Source organism: Dama dama, chromosome 30 (genome assembly GCF_033118175.1).
Source record: "Dama dama isolate Ldn47 chromosome 30, ASM3311817v1, whole genome shotgun sequence".
Lineage (NCBI taxonomy): Eukaryota > Metazoa > Chordata > Mammalia > Artiodactyla > Cervidae > Dama > Dama dama.
In genome coordinates this window covers 54,962,401-54,983,349 of record NC_083710.1, presented here as the reverse complement: position 1 = coordinate 54,983,349, position 20,949 = coordinate 54,962,401, and the positions used below count along the sequence as shown (strand labels likewise).

The following is a 20,949-nucleotide window of genomic DNA, read 5'->3' as shown; positions in this document are numbered from 1 at the left end:
TCTTCTTTTGAATTTAGAAATAGAGACAGCAGGCTTTTTCTTTGTAACCCTTGATCAGTTCAGTTCAGTCGTTCAGTCATGTCCAAATCTTTGTGACCCCATGGACTTCAGGATGTCAGGCTTCCCTGTCCATCACCAACTCCCGGAGCCTACTCAAACTCATGTCCATTGAGTCGGTGATGCCATCCAACCATCTCATCCTCTGTCGTCCCCTCTCCTCCCACCTTCAATCTTTCCCAGCATCAGGGTCTTTTCCAATGAGTCGGTTCTTCGCATCAGGTGGCCAAAGTATTGGAGTTTCAGCTTCAACATCAGTCCTTCCAATAAACATGCATGACTGATTTCCCTTAGGATTGACAGGTTGGATCTCACTGTGCAAGGGACTCTCAAGAGTTTTCTCCAACACCACAGTTCAAAAGCATCAGTTCTTCGGCGCTCAGCTTTCTTTAGAGTCCTTGATGGTCCTTCCTTAATTACGAGAAGCACATCATGACCTCAGGACTCACCATACTATTTTGACAGCCAGGATATTAAGCTATCCTCCCCCTTAACATTTTAAAATAATACTTCACTATATACTTGTGAATAATGGATTAAAAATTAAGTATTTAACTTAACTTTAAAGGATTGTGGTCTTCCATAATCCGGTTTCCCAGCAATGTCAAACTGGGATGGTTGGCAGAGGCAAACACTGAGAGAGCACCCAGAAATGTGAATCTTGGGGAAAGAGAATTCTATCCGAGGAAGTGATTCTCTCTCCAAAGCTAACCTTGGATGAACTGAGTGGCATTTTTAAAGGAAGCTGGTGTTTTTCATTATGACTTAAGAATAAAATCACATTACTGTGACTTAACATGGCCTTGCACGCAGTAGCTGCTCCAAAAATACTTATGGCCTTAAATGTATTTAAATTCTCTTTTCTCCTTCTCTGGTGGAAATTCATTGCTACCTTACCCAGCTCTGGGAAAAGACATGAAAAGGACCCCAGGGGAAAGATGTTAGACCCTGAACCTTTAAGGTATCCAGCTCCACACACATCTAAGTGCAGAGTATGCACCAGGACCACAGAGAAAAAGTTCACAGGAGATGGTGATGGACGTTTCACCTCCGTTTGCATTAGTCACCCAGACCTGCCTTACTTCACCCCTGAATTGCACATATTTCTTTCCTTTTTTTTTTTTTCCCCAACTCAGCTCCCAACCCTGGCCTTGTTTCCTTATTTTGGAACACTTCCTTACGGGGTCGAATATTGCCCTTCCACCAAATTTATATGCTGAAGTCCTAACACCAGCATGTCAGAATGTGTCTTTATTTGGAGATGGGGGTCTTTACAGAGATCCTCAAGTTCAAATGAGGTCATCAATGTGGGTCCTAATCCAATATGAAGGGAATCTTTATTAGAAGAAGGAATTTAGGCTCAGATACACACAGATGGAAGACAATATGAAGACAAATGGTGAAGACAGCCCTCTACCAGCCAAGGAGGGAGGTCTGGAATAGATCCTTCCATCTGGGCCTTCAGAAGGAACCAACCCTACTGACTTCCTGATGTTAGACTTCTAGACTCCAGAATGATGAGAAAACAAATTTCTGTTTTAACCCACTCAGACCACGGTTCTAGGTATGGCAGTCCTAGCGAACAAATACAGACTCACTTCTGCCCTCACGACAGATACTATTATGTATAGCTTCTCGGCCTGATGCTGGCTATCCTTACCTGCTTGGCACTCTCCACTCCCAGTCTGCAGATACTGCATCTTTGATCTGTCTATACTTCCATCCCCCACCCCCACCCCCAGGACCCAGTCTTTTGGATCCTAGCTATGGTGAGGAAGAGCAGAAATGGATTTAGACCTAAGCAAGGAGGAGCCACCGGAAGCTCACAAATCCAACCACTCCGGGTAGATAACTCAAAATTGGAACCTGTATTTACCTTCAAAGAAGCACACTCCCAAAGGGATATAATTGTGAATCATCAAATACACCATGTTACTAGGGTTATAGAATTTTTGCTGTTTTTATTAAACAGTGCCACATATCAAGTTCGCTAGAGTGGGTTATAAGATTTTATTCTGAACCCTCTATACTAATATTTAAAGCAAAATTAAAAGTTCCAGGTTATGAAAAGTAGAAAATGGGGATTTGCTCTGACTGTTCAGCCTGATTGATGTCATCCGCTAGATTTGGAGATCAATAAAAAGAAGTTCAGATTGCCCGTAAACTTCCCAAGCTGAAGAATGTAAAAATAAATTTTCGTTTTTTAATTAAGATCACATCTATCACGTCATGTCTTTTACACCATGGTAGAAGATGAAAAGCTGTGAGTCAAAGTGTGAAAAATAGATTTTTATAGAAGCCCAGCCAAATGCTGCAGGGTCAAACAAAGGCGTGATTCCAAACCCTTTCTGTGGTGGTTTAACGGAAGGATGACCTGGTAATTTTGTAATTTTATGAGCAGTCGGAATCAACTTTAAGAAAAACCACCAATTCTCTGTGGATCCAGAGAGAAGTGCTATAAAGAAATTTTGTTAACCATACTAACTAAAAATGTTTTTCTTTATGTAGACTTCAAAATGTTTAGGAAGAAATGAATTATCTGTTATATAGAGTCATAGCATACATTTTGAATATAGGTATTTATCTGTTATAATCATGTAATTTATTTTCTACAGCCCCATTAAGGAATATAACACTTCTTAACAGAGTAGATTAAGCCAAAAAAAAAAAAAAAAAAAAGAGATTCCAGGGATCAAGCTATCATTACGTCTAGTATAATACAGGTTTTCATAAGATATGCTCTACATGAAAGTTAACAGATCACTCCCAACTGCTCTTCCTCTCTTATGAGGCTGTGGGAGGTGTTTATTAAAAGCAGCAATATGTTTCTCTCTCTACAGCTTACTTAAATTGTTTTTGCAGAGTATCAAACACATTTGCAAAATTAAAAGCCTCCATATAAAAAATTCACTATGGTACTTCTTTTATGCCAAGAACTAAATCTTAGGCTTTAAGCTTTAGTTCAAAAGGAATATTTATCTCTCTGAAGGAAGTACAGGACACAGTGAGATAACTGCTATAATTCTTCAACCCTATTGACTTTGCAAAATGGGCCCAGCCTTACATATTTTTATAATTAGCTTCAGTGAGGGAATCTTAAAGATTTTATATTAAAGAAATTAACAGGTCCATAGAGAAAATGATCAACTTAGATATTTTTAAATATAAGATATGATCAAGAATTTCAGTGGCTCTAATTCACTCTGGTTCAATGAGATTGCGGTTCAAAATAGAGCCATTGGTTTAAGCAAGGAAGCCAATCATAGGATATCAGATCCCTCCAGTCTGGTCTTACTCCTGAGGGCTCAAAGTGTTGGAGTTATGAGGCACTATAGGTTTTATCTAGCTAGGTGATCACAGGTCTGAATTTATTTTGAGATTTAGTATGTAACTCAGAGAATATTTATTAAGCACCTAATATGTGCACACATGGTGCTAGGCACTGTAGATAAAGAAGTGAACAAGACAGACCCAACATTTGCTCTTAAAAATCCAATAGTTGAAGAGAGATGATTAAATAATAATTCCCTGTAAGAGGCAAACATTCTGTAGAACAGAATAATAGCTTGAGAGCATCTAGAAGGACCTGATGCAGAAGTGATGGGTCAGGGTGGGCTTCTCAGAGCCTGAGTAAAACACATCTAAGCTCACACTTGAAGTATAAATAGCAGTTATCCACGCAGGAATGATGGCGGAGGAGTAAGGCGTGAGCAGGTCAGAGAGTGAGTGGCTAGACTTTGCTTGTGGGTGGAGCCTAGCAGGGAATGGGGGTGGAAAAGCTGTGGAGGCAACATCATGGTAGGCTCTGGAAACCAGATTAAGGGGTACATGTTATCCAGTGGCAATGAGAAGCCACTGAAGGATTTCATCAGAGGAAGGCCAGGCTCAGATTTATGTTTTAGGAAGATCACTCGCAGTGTGGCAGATGGACTGAAGGGCAGAAGGTACCACTGAGAGCAGATGGACTAGTCAGGAGAGCTCACAGTAAGCTGGGCTATAGTAGCAAGTGGGGGTGATGAAGTGTCTCGGTGCCTGAGATAATTAGGAGAAGCATTCAAAGTGACCTATTGATTCCAGGGAATGAAGCAACAGACATGGTCAAGGTTGCCTCCCACCTCCAGCTTTCTGTCTTGAGCAGAAATGTAAGAAGGGTGCAACAAGAAGATGGGAAAGAATTCTTGTCTTATTGAAATACTAGCAAGACATGTCTCAGCAAATAGGAAGTCCTTTATAAAGAAGGCTTCCCTGGTGGCTCAGATGGTAAAGCGTCTGCCTGCAATGTGGGAGACCCGGGTTCAATCCCTGGGTCAGGAAGATCCTCTGGAGAAGGAAATGGCAACCCGCTCCAGTACCCTTGCCTGGAAATTCCCATGGATGGAGGAGACATGTATGCTATAGTCCACGGGGTCGCAAAGTGTCGGACATGACTGAACGACCTCACTTTCACTTTATAAAGAAGCAAGTATAATACTACAAGAGCTTCCCAGGTGGCACTAGTGGCAAAGAACTTGCGTGCCAATGCCGGAGACATAAGAGACGCGGGTTCAAATCCCTGGATTGAGAAGATCCCCTGGAGGAGGACACGGCAACCCACTCCAGTATTCTTGCCTGCAAATTCCCATGGACAGAGGAGCCTGGCAGGCTACCTTCATAGGGTCAAAAAGAGTTAGACATGACTGAAGTGACTTGGCACGCACACAGTACGTAATTCTACAAATAGTTCAGAATATTTTTTCTATTTTAGATGAAGGATGCCCTTCAAACAGTAAAGACCTGTATCACTGGATGTGTTTCAACCTTCATATGGGAGCAGCTGCTTATAGGCTAGAGATAATTGAGAAATATTTATCTTTCTTTAATGTTGGTTCATGAAAATCTGAAATTCACTGTTACAAGTCACACGGTTTCTCCCTGAGTAAATGAAAATTCTGTGCACATCTGCATTTGTTCACATTGTTGGGTTCCTAGAAGAGCTCGGGGACACCTGCTCACATTCTGATTGATGACTGAAGTTTATCCCGCCCCTAACTGTGAATTAAATATACAGCTGCTGGAAATGTCAGCAAAGTCACACAAAAGCAACTCTGATTCACTGCTGTTACACTATTAAATAATCAGTGCTCCTGTCACTGAATTGGATGTAAAAGTGCTTTGTGGCTATTATTTCTGCTGGGAGGCATGTTGAAATGCCCCCTCTCTTTACCCATTAAAATCAATGGGCCACATAAACACACTGTAGATACAGGTAACTGAACACATTGAATGAACTACCTTTTTTCAAATAGGCAGCTCAGTCTTCCCTGTTTATTCTGCAACGATTCTTGAATATCCTGGCTGATTATCATCAAATCCCCCCACTTGTGGCTCAGCTGGTAAAGAATCTCCGTCTGCAATGTGGGAGACCTGGGTTTGGACCCTGGGTTGGGAAGATCCCCTAGAGAAGGGAAAGGCTACCCACTCCAGTATTCTGGCCTGGAGAATTCCAGGGCTTCCCTGGTGGCTCAGGCAGTATAGAATCCACTTGCATTGGGGAGACCTAGGTTCGATCCCTGGGTTCGGAAGGTCCTCTGGAGGAGGGCATGGCAACCCACTCCAGCATTCTTGCGTGGAGAATCCCCATGGACAGAGGTGCCTGGCGGGCTATAGTCCACGGGGTCTCTAAGAGTCGGACATGACTGAGTGATGAAGCACAGCACAGCATGAACATACGTACACTATCATGTGTAAACTGGATAGCTATGAGAAGTTGCCGTATAACAAAAGGAGCTTAGTCTGGCACTCTGTGATGTCCTAGAGGGGTGGAATAGGGGGAGGGAAGGGAGGCTGGAGGTGGGGGTGGGGAAGAGGACTAGGGGTGGGTGTGGGGAGGCAATATACATGTAATTATGGTTGATTTGCAGTGTTGTATGGTAGAAACCAACACAATACTGTAAAAAATTTTAAAAAGAAGAAAAAAAACCACACAAATAGAAAGGGCAAATTAAAACACTAATGTAGAAAACAAACTAAAAGACATAAGAACCAGGCTGATAAGCATGTCAGACTGTTCTCTTGCTGCCCGTGGCTTCAAAGCACTTTTCTATATGTTATTTGCTTTCTTCATCCCAGAATAGTGAGACTATAATTTCCAGCTATATATTTATTACAGCGAAATTTCAGGTCAGCAGAACAATGTAGACCTCTGATACAATGCACTCTGGTGCATTATCTATGAATAAGCTCTTTTGGTGAAAGATATGACATAAAGATAAGACATAAAGACTCCCTGGAGAAAGAAATAGCAACCCTTTCCAGTATTCTCACCTGGGAAATCCCATGGACAGAGGAGTCTGTGGGCTAGGGTCCATGGGGTTGCAAAGAGTTGGACACAACTTAGCAACTAAACATGTATGACATAAAGATAGTGAACTGTAAGATATTTACAAAACTCAAAATGGAAGTTCAAGGTTAAAATGTGCTGGATTTGCTGTGGAGTTGTAATTCTGAAGACTCAATATCCTTTCCAATACTCCAATCCTCTGTAAGCATCTATGTAAATCACTGGCTTGGTCCAGCTTCTCCAAAATGTGTTTTACTCTTAATTAATTTCACTCACTTTTCATTTCAGTCCTGATACTCTATTTCTTATAGACAACAAACATTAATTTGTCTTCATGCAAATAAGAAACATACAACTGCATGTGAAGAGTGCAATTGATTCCAGAAGAGTACAACATGTTCTTTGCTGACAGGAAGCACATGGCTTATAAATGTGTGCTCATTTGAACACAAGAAAAACAAAAGGCTTCTTTTTTAAAAAGAGAAGAAAGAAAGAACTTTGGGTACATGTCAAGATAGTTAGGCAAAGTCATTTACCTCTTAGTATTTCTGAGTGCTGAAGGTTTCACTTGAATGAGATTGTCTAAAGCTTGGCTGTTAAAAAGAGAAAAAACACAAACCCCAATTAGTAATAGGGTTTTTTTTGGTTTGTGCTAGGTCTATAAACCAGTATTATAAATCTACTCCACTCAGGAGCAACAGACAGAAGAGCTATGAAATGACTGCTTTTATTTGATTACCTTTGATTGCTTCTGATTACTGCAGGATTCACTTTGATGAGGTTATCAAGATCCTGGTTTCTTTAAATAGAAAAATAAAAAGGTTAATTATAAATTATTTTGGTAAGATCACTAAGGTTATAAATCTGCTTGAAATAACAGTAAAACAGAACATTCTTCCTACCCAAAGTACAAAAATTAATACAGTTCTATTACCTTTGATTGTTGAGGAGAATTTCAGGATTCACTTTGATGAGCTTATCAAGATCTTGATTTCTTTAAGAGGAAAAAAAATAAAGCAGCTTTTGTTATAGAGATAATCCAGGTTTAAGTTGGTTGGAACTGGAAGAAGGGATTAGCTATTTTATCATCGGTTGTTGTTGTTATTGTCAGACACTTTTGCTACCCCATGGACTGTAGCCTGCTAGGCTTCTCTGTTGATGGGATTTCCCAGGCTGGAATACTGGAGCAGGTTGCCATTCCCTTCTCCAGATGATCTTCCCAACCCCAGGATCAAGCATTGGCAGGAGGATATTTTATCACTGAGCCAACAGGGAAACTCATCTATGAGACCTATTGGTTTGGCATAGAATGGCCTTAAGATACATTTTCAGCCAGTCCAGGGAGGATACATTATGTAGGATCAGGAGAAAAATTACTCTAATTTCACACAGTTTGTTGTCAGAGCCCATCTACCAGGGCACGCTGACTCAGAGTCCACAGCAAACGTCTTGTGATTCACCACTTTTACTCTGGAATGCTTTAACAGTACGAAGATACAAATGATTCCAAGGTCCTTGATATTTTAAAAATCATATTCACCAACTAACAATATCATTTTGTAAAAAATTAATAAGCTCCAAAACTGGGATCATACTTAACATAAGGCTTGGCAAAGAGAGTTCCAGAAATCCATCAAAATTGTGACTTCTCTTTCCTCTATGATGACTTAAAAAGCTGAAATCATGGTCAGATTAGGGACATGCTCTGATAACTGTCCACTTCCCAGTTGAAACGCTATCACTTTCTTTCCTCAGTTAGAGAACGTGGTTTGCTATCACTCATTGCATCCACATAATACTTTGTTTTTAAGGGCTAGAAATTAGTGATTTTTTCTAAACCACTTTATAATATTTATCCAAAGAAATAGAGTAGCCCACAGTAACAAGAAATCTTGGGCTTGATAACACCTGCTTCCAGTAAATTTTAGACAGTTACCTGCCTGTATCTCTTTCCCCCTCCAAAGTCCTTTTCCCTTAAATAAAAATATAGTTTACTCTTCAAAAGTCTGATGGGAGATTAAGAACTAAAGGAGAACCACTTGGAGGTTAATCATCAAAAAGTCTGAGAAAACCTACATGGGAAAATAATCTAAAAAAGAGTGGTAAATGTATAACTGATTCACTTTGCCATATATCTGAAACTAACACAACATTGTAAACCAACTATATTCCAATAATTTTTTTTTAATCTGAGGAAAAGGTGTGCATTTCCCTCCCCAGCCCATAAGCCTTTCCATAGAATTGGCTTCCCAGCTCATGGCTTCACTGAGTTTCAGCTCTTATCCTTGTCCTCAGATCTCCATGGCAGACAAAAAGCCCTTAAATGGATTTTCACTGTTTTGAATTATCTTCAGTAATAATATTCTCAATTAAAGATAATCAACTGGTGTCTACAAACAGTATGAAAGAAATGACACACATATGAGAATTATCAAAAATATAATTTTCTTGTATAAATTGGTTACAAAATTTGTGTAAAATTAAATTGTGCTTGAAAGACAATCTTTAAAATGGTGATTATTCATACATTAAAAGAAAAAAAAGTACAAAGAATAAAATTTTTTAGAGGAAATAATATGTTCAAAGGCCTCAACCTTTTACCGCATAAGATCAATCACAATATTTTTGTGTAACTACATATAATTTTCACCTACCAGCATAATTAAGAGTAAATTGTATAAAAATGTGAACATAAACATGAGAACTTCCTTTTTTACTCTTCTGCCCAGGACAGAAAACTTGGTTCATTGCAAAACTTAGAACTATGCTGTATCATAGAAGTGTATCATAGTTCTATAGTTCTACTCATAGTTCTAAGAGTACTCTATCATAGAACTCATTAAAAAATACATTTTACATCATAGCTCAATACTTCACCTTTCCAGTCAGTCAGTCAGACAGACATACACACATAATAAAATATAAACTTCACAAAGTAAGACTACGTAAGAAGAACTCTCATTTTCTACTCTGTTTCACCTTAGTTAATTGGGGGTGAAATGCTGACTGCCAGTCACTAAATTAATTACAAGACCATTTAATGGATTGTGGTCTACAATTTGAGAAACACCAGCTTAGAAAACATATAAACACATTCTATGATTTACCACTTCTCCTAAAAAGACAACACCTGTGTTAATAAAGAAAGTCCTGAATTGCCTTGATTGATAGTATCATGCAACTTATCTCAATGAATTGAAAACTTAGACACTTTTTTCAGGCCCTGGATTCTTAAAAAACACAGGAATCTGATATCTGAATTTTATCCAGGAAAAAATGTTATGTTTTTTCTACTCAAGTTACTGCTTTCATTTATTTTGCTTTAAGGCTATAGGGGGATACATTGGAACATTTAGCTATCATTACTCTCATGTGGGTCTCCCAGGTGGTGCTAGTGATGAAGAACCCACCTACCAATGCAGGAGATATAAGAGACGTAGGTTCGATCCCTGGCTGGGGAAGATCCCTGGAGGAGGGACGGCAACACACTCTAGTATTCTTGCCTGGAGAATCCCATGGACAGAGGAGCCTGGCGGGCTACGGTCCATAGGGTAGCAAAGAGTCGGACATGACTAAAGTGATTTAGCACGCACCCACTTTCATGTAGTTCAAAAGTTATAAGGTGTTTTGTGGTCATTGGCATAAATTTGTGCCATAGTCACTTCAAAGACAGAAGTAACATTTCCAATGACCCTGTGAAAGCGGTGGAGAACATCCCCTAGCTGTCCCATGGCAAGAGCAAAAGGCCTAGCTTTATAATTTCCACTATTTCTTGAGGTGCTAGATCAACTTTCATTTATTTTAAGATCAAAGTCCGTGAGCTGTGACTTAAAGACCAGGAGTTGGGCTGGGAGTTGGAAGGCTATGAGATATTTGCCCCTGGCCTTGGTCTTCTCATCTGTAAAATGAGAAGATTGGATTGGGCCTAATCCTCTGCCCATCTTCTACTCCTAGGAATCTATGAATATGAATTTTATTGATTGTCATATTTATTAAGTTAGCTATTTCATTTCTCCTTTTCTTTTTAAATGCAACTCACTGACAACACATTCTATATTCAGCAAGCAGTACATGTAATATTTTAAATTGACAACCTATTATTGTCTTGGAGTCCCATCTCTGTGCCCCCAGTCCATAATTAGCTTTAATCTATGATAATTGCCTGCTGTTAATAAGATTGAGTATGTCTACTGAATTCTCTTTTTTGGCACCCACGGCCTATAATTATACCTAATGTGCACCTAATGATACCTAGTTGTAAGCTTCAAACCCAGTAGGTGTTCAGTAATTATTCACTGCCTAACAGATCACAGAACCACTATTCCATCTTCCACTAGTTTTCTCTGTGACCCTGGCCAAATCACTTAACCTTTCTGAGTCTTAATTTACCCTTCTGTAAATTGAATAGGTTTGACTAGAATGTGAAAAGTGAAAGTTGCTCAGTCGTGTCCAACTTCCTGCAGACCGCATGGACTGTAGCCCGCCAGGTTCCTTTGTGCATGGGGATTCTCCAGGCAAGAATACAGGAGTGGGTATCCATTCCCTTCTCCAGGGGAATCTTCCCAACCCAGGGACTGAACCCAGGCCTCCCGCACTGCAGGCAGATTCTTTACTGTCTGAGCCACCAGGCCCTGCTTTAACTGGGATAGTGGTTCGCGAAATTGTTCAAACTAACTGGGCTATGAGTCCTCTGAGGTTCCTTCTTTCCATCTCCAAAATTTGTGGTTTTTCTATGTACCAGATAAACTAAAAAAAGTGAAATCATAAAAACATTTTAAAATATGTACAAATATATGCATATATATCTATAATAGTGGTATATAATGATATAAAAATCTAAATATATACAATATTACATATAAATATACAATGTAAATATATACATATGTCTATAATAGTAGTGTATAATGACATAAAAATCTCCATAAACCAGAGGCAAAAACTGAATTTCATTTTTCATCATCACAGATACTACTTATAGAATTATCATTTTAGGTCCATTGCTTTGCTAGGAGCAGCAAATCATCTAAAAAATAATGAACCTCATAAAATTTCCACCAACTATCAAACACTTTCCAAAAATGAGATGAATAAAATTGCTTGTAATTAATCTGGATGAGGTGTCCAGCTCTTTTTCAAAAATTAACAACCATTAATAAATTTTAATCAAACCCAGAAACAAAGGTATTGCCATCAATACTACAAATCACAAACAGGGCATAGGCTAACTACATTTCTACCCCAGTCACTCCCTTCAGTTGCTTTATCTGAGCTGTCTTTCTATTAGCAAACACATATCTAATTTTTCAGGGACATATAAAATTTATGATGACTTTTCAAGATTTACATTCAGTTTGCCCATGGAATGATTACAAGTTATTTATATTCATATTATGCTTAGTTAAAGAGAAACAAACCAAAGCAAATAAATAACATCTTTGTCTTACCTAGCAGTGTTTTTGACAGCTTTGGGGCTTACATTAATAAGTTCATCAAGACCTTGTTCACTGCTAAAACAAAATAAAATAAACGGTCAATGGCAGTTGGAAATCAGCAAATTTTATGACTGGGGTTTTTTCTTTTGACATTTGTGAATCCTTTGATGGGATCCTAGACAAAAAGTGATAAATGTAATGAGTTTCTACTTTGTATAAAATAGTTATCTTTTTTAAATCCTCAAAGCAACTGAGTTAAATATCACCATTCTCTTTTCATAAATAAATAGAGTTGCATGAACGTTAGGGCCTTCCTTAAGCCAAGTACCTAAGCAATAACTGAGGGTGAATTAGGTAACCACATGTTGCCTTGTGCCCACTTCCTTCCTCTCTCTGTTCACAATAATTCCTTACAACTGCTCAAGGCTTTTCACCAACATTATTATCACAATAATTCCGAGAGGTAGCTTGGAGTTACTCTGTCATGCTTTTCTTAACTTTTACTCCAGTGGACAATGAGTCTTAACTTCTTAAGAAGACAGGAGCATATTCAAAGTCTTACAGAAATATTTCTAATCAAGCATTGGAATGTTATGTCACCAAATTTCTGAAGAGTGATTTAAAAATTAATCCTTAGGTTTATGAAAGAGAATAAAGCCAATATTCTTTGGTTTATTCAGTTTTATGAACTTATAATTTATTAACTAAATTTGCAGTAATAATCTAGTTAAGCTATAATTGCATTAAATGAATTTCTCAGGTAGTCATTATACAGAATTAACTTCAATATTACAATTTGAACAATATTATAATGTAACAAACTGAAGCAATATAAAAACCTGTCCAGGATTATTACATGTCAGCAAATCAATTTTTCTCATTTTTTTTTCATATTCCCTTTCAAACATCCTTAGCCAAATAATTAACTTTATTCTGGGGCATAAATTGAAGACTTGCTCATGAGTCTTCAACAATACTAATAAACTTACCTTTTCTTTGCTGAGGGAGTCACTTTGATAAGACTGTCTAGGTCTTGGCTCCTAAAAAATGTAAATTTTAATAGCTAGTAAAATCAAATCAAATCAGTTAAATTTGTATATTTTTTCAATCATAATATTGAATAAAGTGATTGTTGCTAATTCAAAACTTCATTTTACTTGAATATTCTTTTTAGTTCTCTGTGAAAGCAGATAGCTCCTATAAATTCATTTCTTATACAACTACATATATATGAAAATTTATTTTTATTCTTATTCCTTTCAAGACAACCTTAAATTTAATTTGCTCTTAAATTTCTTATTTCCTAGATTGTATTTGGTACTAGAATCAGCATTTAGAATTTGTTTCAAGGTTGTAATGAACAAGAGAAAAATTTGAGTTGTACATCATTTCCATGTGTTCCTTGCTTCCCTCTCCTCAGGATAAAATAAAACAAAAACCTGGGACTTTTTTAAAAAGAGTATATTTCCTGATTCTAAGGTATGGAGGTATTCATACATAATATGAATATGTAACATTGAGGCTACTCCAAGATATTAAACAATTCAGAATCATGCTTCATGTAATGCTATATCAGAACAAAGAAGACTTCTGACAATAAAATTTGCTTTTGTACTCAAATAGGAGATAATAGTTCTAAAGGGGGGCTTTCCTTGTGGCTCAGTGGTAAAGAACCCGCCTGCCAATGGAGGAGACAGGTTTGATCCCTGGGTTGAGAAGATGCCCAGGAGAAGGAAATGGCAACCCACTACAGATTTTTGCCTGGAGAATCCCACGGACAGAGGAGCCTGGTGGGCTACATACAGTTCATGGGGTCTCAAAAGAGTCAGACACAACTTGGTGACTAAACGGCAACAATCTCTAAAAAGACATTTCTGTTATTGCACTGGGCTTTCATATCAGCTCTAACATCAAAAGGCCTAAACAAGATATATACCTTGATATACATTATTATTGGGCAATTTATTACATATCCTGAAAAGAAAAGAGGCTAGAAAGGCTTCTATAACCTAACTAATCTTTAGGATTAACCTATAAATGAATTTTATTGTGTACATATACTTCCATGTAAATTATTGCATTCTGTTATATTGAATTATTTGAAATTGTCATCTTGTGGGTCAAAAATTGTTGAATGTCAACAATTTCATAAGATTCAACCTAATAGATAACTTCTTAGGTATCTTGCTTGAACTAAGCAGTGAGTGGTGCAATGGGGACTCAACAACGAAGAAAAACAGTAACAGTAATAATAATACCAATAGATAATGTCTAATAAGTACTTGGGGAATAAATGCTTCACAAGCTAATTTTTCTGGTAATTCATTGAAGAAGGTAATTCTTACAATCCCCACTTTACAGATAAAGATGTTGAGAATTCAAGGAGGTGAAATGATTTGTCCAAGATTGTACATCTATAAAGACTTTGTGTGGATCACAAGAAACTGTGGAAAATTCTGAAAGAGATGGGAATACCAGATCACCTGACCTGCCTCTTGAGAAACCTGTATGCAGGTCAGGAAGCAACAGTTAGAACTGGACATGGAACAACAGACTGGTTCCAAATAGGAAAAGGAGTAGGTCGAGGCTGTATATTGCCACCCTGCTTATTTAACGTATATGCAGAGTACATCATGAGAAACACTGGGCTGGAAGAAGCACAAGCTGGAATCAAGATTGCCAGGAGAAATATCAATAACCTCAGATATGCAAATGACACCACCCTTATGGCAGAAAGTGAAGAGGAACTAAAAAGCCTCTTGATGAAAGTGAAAGAGGAGAGTGAAAAAGTTGGCTTAATGCTCAACATCCAGAAAACTAAGATCATGGCATCTGGTCCCATTACTTCATGGCAAATAGATGGGGAAACAGTGGAAACAATGGCTGACTTTATTTTTCCGGGCTCCAAAATCACTGCAGATGGTGATTGCAGCCATGAAATTAAAAGACGCTTACTCCTTGCAAGGAAAGTTATGAGCAACCTAGACAGCATATTAAAAAGTAGAGACATTACCTTGCCAACAAAGATCCGTCTAGTCAAGGCTACGGTTTTTCCAGTGGTCATGTATGGATGTGACAGTTGGACTATAAAGAAAGCTGAGTGCTGAAGAACTGATCCTTTTGAACTGTGGTGTTGGAGAAGACTCTTGAGAGTCCCTTGAACTGCAAGGAGATCCAACCAGTTCATCCTAAAGGAGATCAGGCCTGGGTGTTCATTGGAAGGACTGATGTTGAAACTGAAACTCCAATACTTTGGCCACCTCATGCAAAGAGCTGACTCATTGGAAAAGACCCCGATGCTGGGAAAGACTGAGGGCAGGAGAAGGGGATGACAGATGATGAGTCAGGATGGCATCACTGACTCAATGGACATGGGTTTGGGTAAACTCCGGGATGGTGATGGACAGGGAGGCCTGGCGTGCTGTGATTCATGGGGTCTCAAAGAGTCAGACACGACTGAGGGACTGAACTGAACTGAACAACTAACAGATATTCTCTAAACTAAAAAATTTTACGACCAAGTGGAAGAGATGAACGCATGATGTAATGCAAGACATGGCAGAGGGCAGGTGCTGAAACAAGGCTGACACATATTGCATGGGAAAGGTCATATTATTAAGGCTTTCTTCACTTTACAAACTAAGTCATATTGGAAGAGGGATAAGGGATAACTGTCTTTCATAGAATCTTAATCTGTAACATAAAGTATTACATGGTCTCTGGATTCGTTATCTGACCCCCAGACAGGGACAATACATTATACTTTCATTTAGTGAACAAAATATAAGGACAATTTAGAACTCAATATTCAGATGAAAGAATGATAAATTCTTTGGTCTAACTCTAAAGTGAATGAAGCAATATATGCAACGGAGGCTGAGTTTTGGAAGCTGTTTCAAGTACATGCAGGGTTGATCCTCTTCACGCACCCATATGAAGTACTGCCTAGGAATCAGCAGTTTATGGTCTTCAAGCTAAATCCAGCCTGAAGTCTGGTTTTACAAGTAAAGTTTTATTCGAACATAGCCATTCCCATTCCTTTACAATGTGTTATTAATGATTGCTAGTTTAAATAAAGACTGTTTTGGGCCCCTATACCTGAAATTTTATTCCCTAGCCCTTTAAGCAAAAGTTACTGACTCCTGACCTAGTCTAGTAAACTTTATATGATACCTATCTACTTTAAAATAGAATACCTAGAAGCAAAGTAAGATAGAAAACTCTGTGAGAGAGAAGATAAATGCTTTGGTACCTTTTATTTTTAACTCACATTCAAACTAGCATAACAACATGTGTTTATAGGTTCATGGTTTGGCTATATCCCTTTGTTTACTCAACACAGTGTACCTTAAAGAAAATTCTTTTTTGTATTCTTTATTATTTCAATGAACTAACTATGATTTTTTTAAATGACCCCCCCCAACTTTAGGAATTATTGGAGTGTAAATGGAAGAGGAGAGGGAAAAAATGATGACAGATGGAGGATAAATGAAGGAGATTTTCTTTACATGAAGACCTTCTCTTAGGCCGCTTATCTCTAGGAAATTGTTTGGGGAAGATGCTTCATCCCAGGAGGAATCTCGATTTATTTTGAGGAAATCCCAAGCATGGAAAACAAATCTCACATGGATAAGAGATTATTCTCATATTTTAAGGAATTCCTCCACAAATATTCACAGCCAGGGATCCCTGAATAAAGGAATTGAACATTAGGTTTCTGACACAGAGCTGTTGTTTTGGGTCCCATTATTGGCGGTTTCTTTGATAGGACAATCAGTTTTATCATATTTTCTAAGTTGAACAGAATAAAATGGAGAAATAGAAGAGTTCCATAAACCTCACCCTTGGTTAGTTTTGTTTGTTTCCAAAGTCACTTTGATGACGTTGTCAAGACTTTGGTCCCTTTAAGACATGGAAGAAAGGATGAGATCATATGACAGGTTACATCAAATTGTTGAAAATATTTACAAAAATGGAAAAGCATTTTTTATTACAAAAATATTTTACTAGAAAATATTTATTAAAATAGAGATCATCTCAAGGGATTGGAGGTTTTCAATGTTGACTCTGAAAATATATATTTGGACCTAACTATAACCACATGGAAATAGTGAACAATAATTAGTGGTTTCAGAAAATTCATGATGTGCCAGGCACTGTGCTAAGTGATTTACCTGATTTATATGATTTAATACTCATATTAACCCTATGAAATAGTATAAAAATACTAATAAACTGAAACCTCAATGAAATATAGAGTTGGGAGACCATCAGGGGGGCTCTCTCCTGCCCTGTGACAATAGCAGAAGCCAGCAGGAAGAGAAGAGACTTTTCTTCTTTCCTGGCAAGGACTCAGCCAGTGAAAAGCTGTGAACTCTTCGTTTACTGTAGTCCTCCCAGTATCCTTTCCCCCCTCCCCTCTATAAAAGTGATCTTCCTTCTCCTTCAGGGACTTGCATGTGGCTCCCCATGGTTGCAGACCCCAAACTACAATTCTCTGATGATCTGAGCAAATCCCTCTTGGCTGGAGAAATATCTGACAGTCTATTTGTTTCAGGTCAACAATAGGAAGTATCATCATATCCATTTCAGAAAAGGAAAAGCTGAAACCCACAAAGATGAAGTTTTCCCCACATGGCCTGTAGTGGCAAGGCTGGAATGGAAAGCTATGTAATTAACTCCAGAGTGTGCACACTTATCATAACACCAACCATCTTATTGGAAATTATTAACTGAATTGACATTGGAAGTGACAAGGGAGCATCTGGCCCAATTTCCTCACTGTGAGGATGAGAAAACCGAAGTCCAAACAGGAGTGTGATCAGGCCCGTTTCTCACTGTCAGGGAGGGCAGAGTCCTGCCCAGACCCACATCTCTGGGCTCTGGTCTGATGCTCTTTCCTCTCTCTTGTGCCATCCCTCTGCTTAAGAAAAATAAACAAATCAACCGATAAAAGTGTCCTGACCACTACTGTTTGGAATAGGGAACTCTGCTCTATGTTATGTGATAGCCTGGATGGGAGTTTGAGGGAAAAAGGAACACATGTATATGAATGGCTGAGTCCCTTTGCCGTCCACCTGAAACTATCACATCATTGTTAATCAGCTATACCCCAATACAAAACAAAAAGTTTTTAAAAAAAGAAATAGTTAACTGATTGCACATAAAAGTCTATACCCAATAAACCATCATTCCCCTCAGCCCTTGACAGCCAAACACTTTGTTTTCTTGGTTGCCAATGAATTTGCTATTCTGGACATTTCAGATAAATGATATTTAGTTGTGAAAAAAAAAGTGTCTTGTCCATCCTGGGAAAACACTGCACCTAATGAATCAAAATACCTATATTATATTAGAAATTTGCTAACCAAAATCTTTAACAGCTTATATATGAGGTGGTGCAGGTTACATGGTTTTTCTTGAACAACCGTTGATACACTGATACTATAGCAGTGTTAGTCTGCTGAAATGATGATTTAAGTATGTTTTTAAGCACTGGTTAACATGAAACAAAAAAGAGCAATGTATTAAATCTTACCCTCGCGCACTTTTCCCAGTTCTTGGGTTCACTTTGATGAGGTTATCCAGGTCTTTGGAACTTTAAACAAAAAGAAACATAATAAGTAAAAATGAAATTATGTCAACTAATTAAGTCAAACTAATTACTTTAAAGGATATATGTGCTTATGATGAATTTTACAATTAAGTTTTGAGAGAAATCAATACCAGTCTAGTGTTTCACTTAAAAGAGTAAAACTTTTGATTTTCATTGGTATCAGTTTCCTATATACCCTCAAAATAAAACCATAAAATTAGGGCAAGAGTTAGTTTAAAAGATCATCTCTGCAACTATTTGCCAAAAAATCTCACCCTGTCAGCCTCATTTAGTATTCTACCTGATGCAATAGCTATAATTAAACTGTGTTCTGTTAATAATTTCCATTTAAAGGGATTTAAATGGAAATTTAAACACTTTTGGATTTAAACACTTTTTCCTTTAAAGGAATTCTATATCCATTATTTCACAGGATCTTTACAATAATCAAATGACAAAAGTGGAACAGACATTATGATCTTCATTTTATAACTAAATAAGTCTTAGCTTAGTATTCAAGGGGCTTGCTCAAACGTACCCAGCTGATAAGTCGTGGAATTCAGATATTTTGACTTCAAACCACTTTTCAACACAGCTTCTCTAATGAGAGCCACAAACTGATTCAGAACTTGATGCACAAATTGATGGGAAGGAAGAAAGATAAGGTATAATCCTCACCTTGGGTTACTTCTGTTAACTTCAGGGGTCACTTGGATGAGATTATCAAGACTCTGGCCCCTTTAAAACATAGAAAAAATAGCAAAGTTAATAACAGATTACAACCAAGTTGATAAAACTATTCATTAAAACTCAGAAACAGTGTAAACATTAAGATCATGCCAAAGAGCTGAAGATTGTTAAAGGCACACAGAAGCATGTAGGGATTTATACATCTCTGAAACCCATTGAGACTCAGAGAGACCATATTTTAATCTTGGAGCCATCAGGCACTAGCAAACACTGAGATAGGACTCTGCTTTGATTCTTTGAATGCTATGCCCTTGCCTTTTCCAGGGGCTCTAAACATATTCTGTAATAGTCTGTGTACACGTTCCTGGAACATTCCGCAAGGCACAACTCTACCCATCAGCTTCCAACATGCTGTGGGAATTTTGAACTTTGGAGAACCCTCATTTTGTAAAATTGTCAGCCGTTAGCAGATTTTCTATTTAAACACTGGATTTAGATAAGTGTACCCTGAACATTCATTTGAAGGACTGATGCTGAAGCCAAAGCTCCAATACTTTGGCCACCTGATGTGAAGAGCCAACTCCTTGGAAAAGACCCTGATGCTGGGAATGATTGAAGGCAAAGAAGAATGAGGTGACAGAGGATGAGATGGTTGGATGGTATCACCGACTCAATAGACATGAGTCTGAGCAGGCTCCTGGAGATGGTGAAGGACAGGGAAGCCAGGCATGCTGCAGTCCATGGAGTTGCAGAGTCAGACATGCATGACTCAGCGACTGAACAACAATAGCAAGAAGCAATTTGTTAAAGTCCATAATATACAATCTGTTATCTCCTGCTGGTACCTACTGTGTATTAAAACTACAAATTTTGACTGGTTGTGTTGGCAATAAACAATAAGAAGATTAAAATCTATCAACTTTTGAAATGTAAGTTACAATGTAAAACTGTAATGTAAAACACCATGTGGTCACTGAGAATGACTCAATATTTTACAGTTACCCTTTAGGATATGTGCTTCTGATCTTAATGGAATTTTTCTTTTTCCTGTTGCTTCTACATGTGTTTTCCACATTCCCAGTGGCAGCCAGTGTGCCTCTGATCTACAGTGGATACCATATGGGTAAAGAACATCCATAGAAGGCACATTTACACCGCGTAGCCCCATGCCCCATGGCCCTGCTAAGATCAGGTCATAAAGTCTCCAAGGTGGTATCAGTGCAACATCAAAGATACAGATATCTGGAAGCAGCTAGCTAGATGCTGACTCAAGTTCTTACTTATTTCCAGATGTCTGAGAATGTGCACATCCATGCTAAAAGCAGCAATAAAAAGTTTGAACCTTTTTCATGCAAATAATGAAATTGTTAACCCCCCCAAAAAAACAACTATTCTACCCCAGAATATCCTATGTTGATTTTTTTTAACCCTTTGTGGCCTAAACAAAATATGTGGAATTTGAATGCCAGTGACTGAGAAAAAAAGTATTCCCAGGATTCTGTTTCTAGTATTTTGAGTACTAAAAACGGTAGTACTCATTTGAGTACTCAAGAAGAAATCCCACAGCTTAAGCATTGCAACTCCTCCCTTGTAATATCTCTGTTGTTTCTGTTGGAGACCTTGATCTCTTTATTTTGAATAAAGCACACAGAGGGTTGTGTAAATTTTAAGGTTCATAAACTCAATAAAGAAGAATGTGCTAGTTAAAGTGTAATGGAAAATAATATTTTGAGCTCCACGGAGGGAAGCAGTGCCTCATAGTGTATATCTCTTCAATATTTATGCAGTCTTTCAATCCACAAACAGTTACGGAAAGCCTACCATGGCCCCAAGTGCTTGGATAGCTGTGAACA

General features: G+C 38.0%; 1 protein-coding gene across 3 annotated transcripts in view; it reads right to left on the bottom strand.

Moving 5' to 3' along the window:
* The window catches only part of SCEL (sciellin), a 335,541-nt gene that overhangs the window by 30,832 nt on the left and 283,760 nt on the right, over window positions 1–20,949 (bottom strand). For all 3 annotated transcript variants that reach the window (XM_061133261.1, XM_061133262.1, XM_061133263.1), the window contains 8 exons: window positions 19,085–19,144; window positions 18,350–18,409; window positions 16,654–16,713; window positions 12,801–12,851; window positions 11,824–11,886; window positions 7,311–7,370; window positions 7,116–7,175; window positions 6,913–6,969 (listed from right to left, as the gene is read on the bottom strand). In XM_061133261.1, the coding sequence (XP_060989244.1) occupies window positions 6,913–6,969; window positions 7,116–7,175; window positions 7,311–7,370; window positions 11,824–11,886; window positions 12,801–12,851; window positions 16,654–16,713; window positions 18,350–18,409; window positions 19,085–19,144 (471 nt within the window). The remainder of the gene's footprint in view (window positions 1–6,912; window positions 6,970–7,115; window positions 7,176–7,310; window positions 7,371–11,823; window positions 11,887–12,800; window positions 12,852–16,653; window positions 16,714–18,349; window positions 18,410–19,084; window positions 19,145–20,949) is intronic.